Below are 12,197 nucleotides of genomic sequence, written 5' to 3' on the forward strand. Positions count from 1 at the left end.
ATTTCCGATTCAAACTTCAAAAAAATTCAATTATTAAGTAATTTACTATTTAATTATTCTTGTTTAATAATAATTTCAAAAACAATTCAATTCGAAACAATTCAATTATTTTTTTAAACAGTTAAATTCTTTGCAAAAATTAAATTATTTTCAAAATATTTCCACGAAAGATTTCAATTTTTTTCTTAATTCGTTATAAAATATTTTTAAAAAATTCAATTATTTTCTAAAATTTAAATAAATTTTTCGAAAAAATTCAATTATATTTATAAATAGTAAAATTCTTGGTTAAAATTCAACTATTTTTTTTAAATAAATCCCAGGAAAGAGTTCAATTTTTTTTCTTAATTCAATTCAGTTTTAAAAACTTGAAAGAAATTGTTCATAAAATTCAATTATTTTCAAAATTCTCAATTCAAATTATTAAAGAAACTCCATTATTTCAAAAAAATTAAAAACATTCTTTAAAAAGAATTCAATTCGAATTTTCAAAAATATTAACAAAATTCTTCGCGAGAATTCAATTATTATCCTAAAGAATATAATTTATCGAATGAATTCTATTATCAAATTTTTTGATAATTAAAAATTTTAAAAATGAATTTCATTTCATAACATTTGTTCTACAGTTAAAATTTTTGCTTATATTAACTTATATTATCTCTGAAAATGATGAATCATTTAATATGTTTCTGAGAGAAAAAGCCTATTTATCCTTGAAAGTAACAATGTTCTACATTTTACGAACAAAAAAAAAAGTTTCAATCATCTTTTTAAATTCTATTGAATATCGATATTTCCCTATGTAATTAGTAATTGAAAGAAAGTTTATGTGAAATCAAGGAAGTAGAAGCGAATATAAGAAAGTCTTGAACAAATTCTACAAGTAATATCTAACTATTTGTTTTGGTAATCTATTTTTATATCAATATTTATTCATTGCATAGTGCACATGCTATTACATTTTTTAATTGGTTGTCCTTTTAAAATGTGACGATTATTAAGATTCCTTAAGCGAAAGATACAAGTGTTTGTATATAACTATAGTATATATAAATCCCCCTCTCATTCCTTTCACTTTTAAAGAAATGAATCGACAACTGGATTCAGTTTGTCTGCGTATTTCGCGGTGTGACAAAGTGAATGAAAAGGTAAATGCGTGTGTAAAATACAAAAAATTGTCTGCAACTTGATTTTTTCCTTTTTCAAAAAAGTTCTATTTTTAAATAATTACGTGATTGTGAGAAGGAAACATAACTTTCTCCCTTTCTTTTTATCTTATCGAACAGAAAATGATTTAATTTCAAAATTAATAAATTAAGTTTCTTGAAAATTCTTTTAAAATTAAAATAAATTGTTTTAATAAAAAATTAATTACTCTTGAAAAAAACAACAAAATTAAAAATGTTTCAAGATAAACTCGTTTTCTAAAACTAGATTTGAGTCCTGATTTTGTTATTTTTATTATAAGTCGAAAATAAATAAATTAATAATTTAATAAATATGTAAATTCTAGTATTTTTTCAAGGACCTTAATAAATTTGTAAATAAATTATAAATTGAATACTAAATTATTAAACATTTAGAAACAATACTTTCAGTTTTTTCCAAAATTTTATTTTTTAATAAAATGTTAATTAGAAAAAAAAGGTTATTATCACGTTTGTAGATCAAGGATATAGAGGCATAAATATCTCTCACGTATATACTTCAATTTATCTGTTAAATTTATCTTTAAAAATTATATTTTATTATTTGAAAGATTGGGAAATATTCCACATGTCTATCTGAATATAATAAATTCGAGATAAATAAAGAAGATGGGCGGAAGTAATTGCAAAAGTTTTTCTCCACGATCGGTAATCAGAAGTAAATCATCTTCGAGTTCAGGTAAATAAATTGTTTACTATTACATAATGTTATTAATTTTCTGCAAAGGACAAACAATTGCATGTTTCAGAGGAAACATTTTATTTTTTGCAAGAAATTCGCCTCAATTTATTTTCTTTGAAAGAAATAATTATTAAAAAGAGAGAATCGATAAATTGAATGTTAATCGTATACAACTAAAAACGGATTATTTATAAACATTTTCAAATGAAAATTAAATAAAAAATTCGTCTTTTGATACTTTTTTGTTTTCAAAATCAATTACCGGTTTCTAAGTGTATATAAACATTTTTATGTATTTTGAAAAATGAATAAATAGAAAGAATACTTATTGTTTGTTTTATAATAAAAAAAATGTCTTACCTTCAAGCTTTGAACCGTGATAATATAAATCAATAGGATTCCAATTACGGATTGAAATTCTTGGAAACAATGCACAATAAAACACTGAACGCACTGAACATTGCACTTGACAGTCTCATAACATGATTTGTAAATAAAAATATTTTACTTGGTTCAAAACTAAACTATAATCAGTTAATAAGAGTATAATAAAACCTTTACTTTGTTGAAAGCAAGTATATTTTGAGAAAATAAATTTGAAAACTATCGATCGCCATGAAAAGTGAATCTGCAACTGATAATTACTCCGACTTTTCGAAATACTTTTGAGAAACTTGAAAATTAATTTTCCTATTTGACTTTATGCATATATAGAAAGTAATAAACTTTTTCTTCGAAAAGGGTTTGTTTTGTTTTTGAAAACACTTTACTCTGCTTTACTCTTTAACCCTTGACCGTCCGGAGCCCCGGACCGCACGCAACAATTTGACGTTTAACACGTTTATCAGACATAACCTCAAAAAGTCAAAACCGTCAAAATATCAAAACAGTGCGTTCGTGTTGTCAAAAGTTTTGCATCCGAATAATTGTTTAAATTAAATTCTTTTTACTTAATAAATAAATAATTTTTCATTAGACTTAATAATAAAAGAACAGTAATTACTTTTTTACATTTCTTCGATAAAACGGAAAAATTATAATTCGTAAAAATAAGTCGATAATATTTGCCAGTGTTTCATCGCACGGTAAATTATAACGATTATAACGAATAATTTTGTATTCGAGAGAAAATGACAGGTATTTATTTAGGTGCTATTATTTCATTAACAATTCATTATTATTTATTTAACAAATTATTTTAAAGGATCGTGATTTTTTAAGTATTAAGAAACGTTTAAAAATAGAAAATTTTCAAGGTTAGGAATTTGTTATTTTATGAAATTTTACTTTCTAATTATTAAAATTATTCTCTTCAATTATTAGAATCTTAATAATGTCTCGTTTCGGAAATAGTCAAATATGTGGTCATTGCAATAAAAAAGCAAAAAAATTAACATCTAACAATAAGAAATTCAATATTGCAAATTGTTGTTGTTCCTGTAAGTTCTTGATCATTTCATAAATGTAATTAAAACATAACTTTTATTTTTAATTTATAAGTAAATAATAGTTTTTGTTAATATATTTATTTTTATTTTAAAATAAAAGTGCGCTTACTTTTCTTTCCTTTTGGTAGGTAAATCGGAGAACAATGACTACATTGAAGGCGTGGTGTGCAACGAGGATGATATCAAGGAAAATGAAATGAAAACATTGCCACTTGGAGAGGATGGTGGAAAAATTTTACTCATTAAACAAAAAGGAGAACTTCATGCAATCGGTACAAAATGCACACATTATGGAGCATTATTGCACACTGGAGCTCTAGGAGAAGGTAGAGTAAGATGTCCATGGCACGGGGCTTGTTTTAATATTAAAACAGGAGACATTGAAGATTATCCTGGACTTGATTCCCTACCTTGCTATCAGGTAAATTAATAAAATTTAGAAACAAAAAAACACCCATAAACTAAATTGCTAGAAGTAGTGAAATTTGTTTGCTATTTTATTTGCTATACAATTTCATTTATTTATTTATTTAAAACTTATAACTTTTTATTTATATTATTTACATATATTTATATATATAGTTCTATGTTGTTTACAATACAATTTATTTTATTTACAATACAAAATTGTTTTCAATAAAAATTTATCTACTATACGAATTTATTTACTAAAAAAAATTTATTTCCCAGGTGAGCGTGAATGACAATGGAAATGTGCGAGTACGAGCAAAGCGCAAAGACCTGGAGGTTAATCGACGTACAAAGGAAATATGCCCCTTTAATATCGATAATTCGAATACTGCCCTCATAATTGGTGGAGGACCAGCTGGTGCAACTTGCGCTGAAACTTTACGTCAAGAAGGTTTCACCGGACGAATCATTATGATTTGTAAAGAAAATTCCTTGCCATACGATCGTATTAAAGTCTCGAAAATTATGGATTTGAATGTGGATAACATTCTCTTGAGACCGCAAATGTTCTACGATGAATACAAAATCGAAACACGTCTCGGTCTCGCAGCAACAGGTGAAAATTTAATCTAATCATCGATTAGTTTTGAAAAAATAAAAAGGATAAATAATTTACGTGAAATAATAATTCTAAATTGTCATTATTTTTTCGTTATATTTAGCCCTAGACACAGAGCGGAAAATGGTGAAACTGTGTCAAGGAGAGGAGATAAATTATAAACATTTATTCATCTCAACTGGTTGTCGGCCACGAGTACCAGAAACTCCAGGAATTGATTTGAAAAATATTTTCTACCTTCGAAATTACACGGACGCAAATAATATTCATAAACAATTGTCGCCTGAAAAGCATGTCATAATTTTGGGAACAAGTTTCATTGGAATGGAGGCAGCTGCTTATTGTATTGGCAAATGTGCCTCAGTTACTGTAATTGGAAGGGAATCTGTTCCTTTGGAACCAGTTTTTGGTGCTGAAATCGGAGAAAGAGTTAAACGTGAATTTGAAACAAAAGGTTGGTTCAAAAATTGTCTCAAATAGACATCAAATCCTTTTTTTATTTCGAAAGAAATAAAAATGTATTAGATATAATTACTAATTTTTAATATCATTCAGTATTTTAAATTACAATTGTTCTTCTTCTTATTATTCTTTTATTATCACGTTTGTCGTAAAAGAAAAAATAATTTTCAAAACTTCTTTTTTAGGAATAAAGTTCATTTTTAAAAATAGTGTCGAGAAGTATATAGGCAATGATAATGATTGCAAAACATTAAGTCAAATTGAAATGCAAGATGGGAGCATTTTGCCAGCGGACATTGCGATAATAGGGATTGGATCATTCTTTAATACCGAGTGGCTCAAAGAATCTTCGATAAAAATGTTGGATAATGGAACTCTAGAAGTTGATAAGGTATAATATTATTTCCTCAAAAGATTTGTATCTTAATTATTATTATTATCTTTTGTAATAATCGTCGAATTCATTCTGTCCTTCATTCATTCTGTCATTATTCATTTTTGCGTATGCTTTTATTTTTTTAATTTTTGACACTTGAAATTTAATGATTTTCAAATTTTATTTTCAATAACTATTGTTATTTAAGTTTTCCCAATAATTTAGATTTTTAAGAATTACAATTTTAAATCTTTTGAAATTTAATTATTCTTCCAAAATTCAATTATTTTCCAGATAAGAATTTTTTAATTAAAAGCTTCTCTAAACCAATTATTATCTTTACTAATTTTCATCAAGTTTTTTGAGAATTAAATTATTTTGAAAAAAAGGGAAATTTTGTTTAAAATACGTATAAAATTCAATTGATTTCAATTAAATTTTACGATGTTTCGATTATTCCAAAATTTTTCAATCTTTCGGAAAAAAATTTTGATTATGTAAGGGGCTATCCACATATTACGTCACACTTTAAGGGGAAGGGGGGGGGGGTCAAACAATTTGTGACACCCTGCAGAAAAAATGGCGCTAATGTATGTAATAGAGTGTGACATGGGGGATGGGGGGGTCAAAAATGACCAGAAATAGTGTGACGTAATATGTGGATGGCCCCTAAACAATTAAATTCTTAGCAAGAATTTTATGGAAATTGTATTTAAAAAAAGTGAATTCTGATAATAAAGAATTTCACCAAATTTTTCAAAATAATTGAATTTCTGCGAAGAATTTTATTGCTTAGGAAAATAATTCAATTTTTTCAAAGTGTTTAATTAATTTTTTTTCTTATAAATAATTTTATTGAGATTTACTCAAATATTAAAATTTTTACGAAGAGTTTTATTAAAATTATTTAAAATAATTGAATTCCTGCGAAAAATTTGATTAATTACAAAAATAATTCAATTCTCATAAATAATTTTATCAAAATTTTTCCAATTAATGAAATTCCTGCGAAGAATTTGATTAATTACAAAAATAATTCAACTCCCATAAATAATTTTATCAAAATTTTTCAAAATAATTGAATTTCCTCGAAAAATTTTATTATTTAGGAAAAGAATTAAATTCTTTCAAAGAGTTTAATTATTTTTTTTTTTTTATAAAGATTTGTATTGAAATTTTTCAAAATAATAAAATTTTTGCAAAGAATTTTATTAAAATTCTTTAAAATAATGAAATTCCTACGAAGAATTTGATAAATTATAAAAATAATTCAATTTTCATAAATAATTTTATCAACATTTTTTAAAATAATCGAATTTCTTCGAAAAATTTTATTATTTAGAAAAAGAATTAAATTCTTTCAAAGAGTTTAATTAAATTTCATTTTTATTTAAAGATTTGTATTGCAATTTTTCAAAACAATGAAATTTCTGCGAAAAATTTTATAAATTGTGGAAATAATTGAAATCTTGTTAATAATTTGATTAGAATTTTCGAAATTAATTCTGAATTTTTTTTTTTTTTAGGAATTTAATTAAAATTATATAGAAAATATTTCAATTCTCATAAAGAATTTAATCAAAATTTTCTCAAAATACATAATTGAATTCTTGCGAAGAATTTTATCGAATTTTTACAAATAATTGAATTCTTTTGAGAAATTTTATTGAAATTGTATTGAAAACAATTGAATTCCTGCAAAAAATTTTATTATTAAAGTTTTTGAAAATAGTGATATTAAGAAATATAGTGTCACGAAGGAAGAAACAACCCGCCCAAATTTTTTTTTGCTAATGTAATTATTAAATTACCACAATTTTTGATTGCAGTACTTAAAGACAAACGTAGAAAATGTTTACGCAGGAGGAGACATTGCCTATGCTCCATTAAGTGTATTTAATACCTCAGCAGCAATTGGTCACTACTCGTTAGCTCATTATCATGGAAGAATTGCTGCTTTCAATATTTGCAATAAGGAAACCCCTCTGAATTCTGTTCCTTTCTTTTGGACGACTCTATTTGGCAAAGGTTATCGATACGCAGGCAAGTAGTTGAAAATAATTTTCATTTATTTTCAAAAATGGCAAAAGTCCCAAAATTGTTTTTTTATTAATAATAATTATTTATTTAATTGTATTTAATTTTTTGCAGGCTATGGACGTCCCGACAGTTACAAAGTGCACGGTTCCTTGGAGGACTTCAAGTTCTTCGCCTACTACTTCAAGGACGATAAAGTAATAGCAATGAGTAGCGTTGGAAGAGATCCAATTGTTTCAGACTTTGCAAATTTACTCTACGAGGGAAAGATTTTAACAAAGGAAGAGGTTGAAAGTAATCCAACAGGATGGATGAGAAATCTCCCGAAGGATATGCTCCCGTCCCAAGAGCCAGAGAAAACGAATATTCCTCTTCCCGACACGAAGTCGTAAGGCTTCCAATATTAAATTCGTATTTATTTTGTATTCGCATGCAAAAATTTTAAGTGTTGAGAAACGTTCCGGTCTTCAGTATTAATTATTGAGATTTTTAATATATTATCATTTAATTAAAGGCAGCTTGTATTTAACTACATAGAAGTTTTCTAACAGTTTTTGTTTGTAGCAGAGAAGAAATATTTTTTTATGTTTTGAGATCTTATTCACACTTTTAGGATCGGACCAAATATGGGGAATCAATATCGACAATATCATACTATAGCTTTTGCACAGAAATCTTGTCGTGCTACTCAACTCGTTTCTACAACAGCTACAAACTGCCTTTTATTTAAATACTCGAAACTTGTTAAATATTTTCGCTTTCTCCTGCCATTGTAATGTAATTAATAATTAATAATTAAAAATATAAAATTACACTTGAAATAAAGCTAATTTAACATTAATTTACAGCAATTTAGATAATTATTTGCGAACAACCTTACAATTGCTTCGAGAAAGCTCGAGTGATGAAGATTAATATTTTCCTTCAAGTATTTTTGATTTTGTATGAAAAGAAAATTGCGTCTAAAGGAAAATTCAAAATTTGTGAAAGTATTACGAAAGTATAAATAAAATAAAGAAATATTATTTTTATGTGTATATTAACTGTTACAAAGATAATAAATGTACATTGAAGAATAACAAATAAAGTTGAAGTTGAAATTTTTTATATTAATCCCATGCTTCTTTTACTTTTAAGTGACACAGTGCATCTTCATAGGAATATCTTCTGGTAAATTTAATGTCTCTAAGTTTTCCTACAAGTGGAATTGGTTGTGGTTGCAATGATCTTATTTCCTTCATATAACCATCTGTTTGTTCCAGTGTTAAATATGGATGTCGTAGAAGGAGTAAATTTCTTTCTTCTCTTTCAAAATCATTTTTCATATCAATCATTTCCTTGAAAGTAATTTGCCTTACTTTTCGATTTTTTCTAAATTTAACGAGAAAAAAGCGTTTCATGAATAAAATTAAACCTCACATAATTAATTTCTTATCACTTTCAATTTTGCTTTTCATTTTTATCACTTTTTGCTTTTTATTTTTGTATATTTAAATTTATAAAAACAATTTCATTTTTTGAATGAGAAAAAAAAATTGATGACATTTTGGAAAAGTTAACTAAAATTTGAGAAATTTGTATGAAAATAATTCTAGACAGAGTAAAAACTAAGAGTTTTAGTAAATAAATCATAAATAAACTAAATGTTTTTAAATAAAATTGATTAAATCTTACAATTTTGATAATGATGTAATTTTGAGGTTATATTAAAAGGACTCACCCTCTAAACAGTTTTCCATGTGGTCTCACTTTATTTAGGAAGTTAACAAAAGTTAGACGCATTTTAATAATAAAAATTTACAACTAGATGGTTTTTTTTTCCTTTTTAATTTTTTTTAGTATTTCAAAATAATTATTGTACATACAAGACGTACAAGACTAATAGCAATAATAGCTTTCATCGTTGAAATAATTTTATTAGTTCCCGGTTTATGGCGCTGTGTGCATTTTCGAAAACTTCCAAAATCTTCCACGTAAATTTGAAATGACCAATGAATGCTTTGCAACATGGAATACAGTGGAGACTCATACAGTGAAATATTTTGGAAATACTTTTTAAAATGAGAAAATACACCTAACGACATCTAATTCTGTGTAAATTTGTAAAATGTAAACAGTCAACAAAACATAAAAAAGACCAAAAATACTAATAACATTTGTTAAAAATGTTTCTATTGTCAAAAACTTGTGAAATAATTAATAAACAATTACACACGAACAATTAAAGAAATAGTACCAATTTTCTAAAATTGAAATCATAAAATATGGTAAAAATGGAAAAAATCAATAACTAAAAATAACTAAAATCAATAACTCCTAAAAGCTACAATTTTTCAATTATTTATTGTGTTTATAACGTTTATAACAATCGATAGCAAATAATAATTGTTTATTGTTTTAATGACAATTAATTCAAAATGTTTCTTTTTTAATATTTATAAAGTTTATAAATAAGAATATTTCGTTTTCTTCCTTAAAATATAGAAATTAACATAATGTAAATTGTATCGAAATTATGTCGATAAACTAAAATATAGTAAGAATGGTAAGAATCATGAAAAATCTATAAAATTTCCTAGACTCGAAGGATTCTATTATTTTCTAGTGTTGAGACTGCGCAAATGTATGAATTACTTATCCTGTGGGATGCTGACTGATCAATAGTGTTTCATGAGTCATTTTTAAGATCATATTGAAAAGGGAAACACTAGATTGTTATCATGAAAATACCAGGAAATAATTACGTGCCAGACGCTACAGGTAAAAATAATAACTTTTTTAAAAAAACAATTTCCATAAATCAAATTATTTAAATATATCAAATTATCAAATATAGTAAATGTTTCTTCGAAAATTATTATTTAAAAACTATGTGTAGTGTGTAAGTGTCAAAACTATTCAAAACACTTCCGAAATAATTCACAAAAAAATAAATTCTTTTCTAAAAATCTTATTTGTTGTAATATAATTTAAATTTAAATTTTGTTGCTGTAAAATAATTTTAAAGAAGAAAAGCTTAAATTCAATGAAATAAAAGAATCGTTAATAATTATAAAGATCGAAATAATAATGGAAATTCTGGTAAAAGTGATGAAAATAAATTCGGAATAAAATAGAATTCCACAACTAGTAAATTTATTTTTATGGATAAAATAAATAATAAAAAAAAATTCAGTTTTAGGAAATGTGCCAAGCGATGATGGAATGGACGATATGACAGAATCAGTTGATGAACTGCGAGAAAAATTATCGAATATGAGAAAATTAATGGAAGAACGAAAAGGAACGACATTAGGCGATCTCAGTGCAAAGAAACGAAAAGAAACCTCTGATATAATTGACGGCAATTTTCTCTCATGGATTTTTGGCTGTGCTCTAATTGTTATTTTGAGTGTTAGTTTTTATGCCTTTTATAACTTATATCATGCGGTTTTGAAAAAGTTCCCTTCCCATCATACCGAATTATAAAAATCATTCGTTTGCCTTATTTTCCACAAAAAAAAAAGTTCATTACAATCAGCGTTACACACACGATAATGTAAATAGTAAAAAAAAAAAATGAAAACAATAAAAATAGTTTTACTAATTCAAATACTCTTCTTTTTTCTCAATTCAATATTATTATTATTATTTATTAATAATAATTATTAATTATTATTTCCCTGACTTTTCCTTGATTTCCAGACAATATTTTGTCTTTTTCCCGGACCCTAAAGAATATTCTGCGATTCACTCTTAAAATTATTAAATACTAAACAAAAATGTTCTATTACATTTATTTACGAATTTCTGTAATTGAAAAATTATTCGAAAACAACAATAACTTCTTTTTTTTTAAATATTTACCTAATCATTATAATTTTTCCACAGAAATTAAGATTTTCAAAAATTTCAAATTTATAAATCAATTTCTTTGCATTTTATAATAATTAAATATGACCGAGTGATAAAATCATTATTTTATATTATAAAAAAATATTATTACTGTAACTTCTTCAAAATTATTTTCATCAATTCAATTCAATTATTATTTTTTTAGAATTTTTAACTAACATTTTTCTTTAAATCAATTATTTTAAATAATTTTTGAAAAAGTTTTTTAATAATTTCCAAATCCATTTGTTTACAGTTCAATTTTACACGAAATTTAGTTTATTCAAAAACTCTTCAATTACTTATATATTATAAAATAAAAGCATGAAATAATTTTTAAAAAAAATTCAGTTAAACTTTTTGAAAAAAAATAATTCTGCAGAATTGTTAAAATTTAAAAAGTTTAGATTTTCAGATTTTAATTTAAAACCTTTTCAAAATAGAAATATTTTTAAAAATTTACGCTGTAATGCTTTTAATGTTCAATTATTATCTAAAATTTTATCTGAAATTAATTTTTTAATCAATATTTATTAGAAAATTCTACGAGAATTTAATTATTTCTTTCTTTATTTTACAATCAACTAAATACAAAAATAAATGATTTATTGAATAATTGAATGTTTTTCAAAATTGAATTTTTATAAACAATTTTATCAACAAATTTTTAAATCATTCAATTCTTTCGACGAATTTTAATAAAATTTTTAAGAATAATTACATTTTTTCGAGGAATTCGATTAAAATTGTATTAAAAATAATTGAAATTCTGCTATGAATTTTATTATTTATGAAAATAATTGAATTCCTAAAAAAATTTTATTATTTGCGAAAATAATTAAATCTCTGTAAAAAATTGTATAATTTATGAAAATAATGGAATTATTACGAAGAAATTTCTAACAAATTTGAAAATAATTGAATTCTTTGTAAATAATTGAATTCCTGTGATATTTTTATTATTTGCGAAAATAATTAAATCTCTGTAAAAAATTGTATAATTTATGAAAATAATGGAATTATTACGAAGAAATTTCTAACAAATTTGAAAATAATTTAATTCTTTGTAAATAATTGA

At 24.4% G+C, this 12,197-nt stretch overlaps 3 protein-coding genes across 5 annotated transcripts; 2 read left to right on the forward strand and 1 right to left on the reverse strand.

Moving 5' to 3' along the window:
* Positions 1 to 834: 834 nt before the first annotated feature.
* LOC122510738 (apoptosis-inducing factor 3-like) lies at positions 835 to 8,087 on the forward strand. Of its 2 annotated transcripts, XM_043625596.1 has the most exons (9): positions 835 to 1,151; positions 1,763 to 1,890; positions 3,470 to 3,762; positions 4,032 to 4,368; positions 4,475 to 4,825; positions 5,019 to 5,224; positions 7,039 to 7,252; positions 7,361 to 7,634; positions 7,860 to 8,087. In XM_043625596.1, exons 2-9 carry the CDS (start codon positions 1,821 to 1,823, stop codon positions 8,020 to 8,022), a joined length of 1,908 nt encoding a protein of 635 aa, XP_043481531.1. In that variant the 5' UTR covers positions 835 to 1,151; positions 1,763 to 1,820; the 3' UTR covers positions 8,023 to 8,087. The 2 variants fall into 2 exon arrangements, with proteins under 2 accessions (XP_043481531.1, XP_043481533.1); XM_043625598.1 differs by lacking the exons at positions 835 to 1,151; positions 1,763 to 1,890 and adding an exon at positions 2,594 to 3,030.
* Positions 8,088 to 8,268: 181 nt separating this feature from the next.
* LOC122510739 lies at positions 8,269 to 9,170 on the reverse strand. Its single transcript, XM_043625599.1, has 2 exons — positions 8,967 to 9,170; positions 8,269 to 8,617 (listed from the first exon to the last, which is right to left on the reverse strand). Exons 1-2 carry the CDS (start codon positions 9,026 to 9,028, stop codon positions 8,356 to 8,358), a joined length of 324 nt encoding a protein of 107 aa, XP_043481534.1. The 5' UTR covers positions 9,029 to 9,170; the 3' UTR covers positions 8,269 to 8,355.
* Positions 9,171 to 9,452: 282 nt separating this feature from the next.
* On the forward strand, positions 9,453 to 10,838 carry LOC122510740. 2 transcript variants are annotated; one of them, XM_043625601.1, is made up of 3 exons: positions 9,453 to 9,513; positions 9,852 to 10,006; positions 10,422 to 10,838. In XM_043625601.1, the coding sequence occupies exons 2-3, from the start codon at positions 9,967 to 9,969 to the stop codon at positions 10,712 to 10,714; spliced, it is 333 nt and encodes a 110-aa protein (XP_043481536.1). In that variant the 5' UTR covers positions 9,453 to 9,513; positions 9,852 to 9,966; the 3' UTR covers positions 10,715 to 10,838. The 2 variants fall into 2 exon arrangements, with proteins under 2 accessions (XP_043481536.1, XP_043481535.1); XM_043625600.1 differs by lacking the exon at positions 9,453 to 9,513 and having other exon boundaries at positions 9,822 to 10,006.
* Positions 10,839 to 12,197: the final 1,359 nt, after the last annotated feature.

This window comes from Leptopilina heterotoma, unplaced genomic scaffold, assembly GCF_015476425.1.
Source record: "Leptopilina heterotoma isolate Lh14 unplaced genomic scaffold, ASM1547642v1 Lhet_73, whole genome shotgun sequence".
In the NCBI taxonomy this organism is placed as follows: Eukaryota; Metazoa; Arthropoda; class Insecta; order Hymenoptera; family Figitidae; genus Leptopilina; species Leptopilina heterotoma.

Excerpts from the sequence above, each read along its gene's own strand:
- LOC122510738 (XM_043625596.1), top strand. The coding sequence starts at position 1,821 with ATGGGCGGAAGTAATTGCAAAAGTTTTTCTCCACGATCGGTAATCAGA. Across the intron at positions 3,763-4,031 it reads ATTCCCTACCTTGCTATCAG|GTGAGCGTGAATGACAATGG; the intron begins GTAAATTAATAA and ends TTTATTTCCCAG. Across the intron at positions 7,253-7,360 it reads CAAAGGTTATCGATACGCAG|GCTATGGACGTCCCGACAGT; the intron begins GCAAGTAGTTGA and ends AATTTTTTGCAG.
- LOC122510739 (XM_043625599.1), bottom strand. The coding sequence starts at position 9,028 with ATGCGTCTAACTTTTGTTAACTTCCTAAATAAAGTGAGACCACATGGA. Across the intron at positions 8,618-8,966 it reads CATGGAAAACTGTTTAGAGG|AAAAAATCGAAAAGTAAGGC; the intron begins GTGAGTCCTTTT and ends CGTTAAATTTAG.
- LOC122510740 (XM_043625601.1), top strand. The coding sequence starts at position 9,967 with ATGAAAATACCAGGAAATAATTACGTGCCAGACGCTACAG. Across the intron at positions 10,007-10,421 it reads TTACGTGCCAGACGCTACAG|TTTTAGGAAATGTGCCAAGC; the intron begins GTAAAAATAATA and ends AAAAAAATTCAG.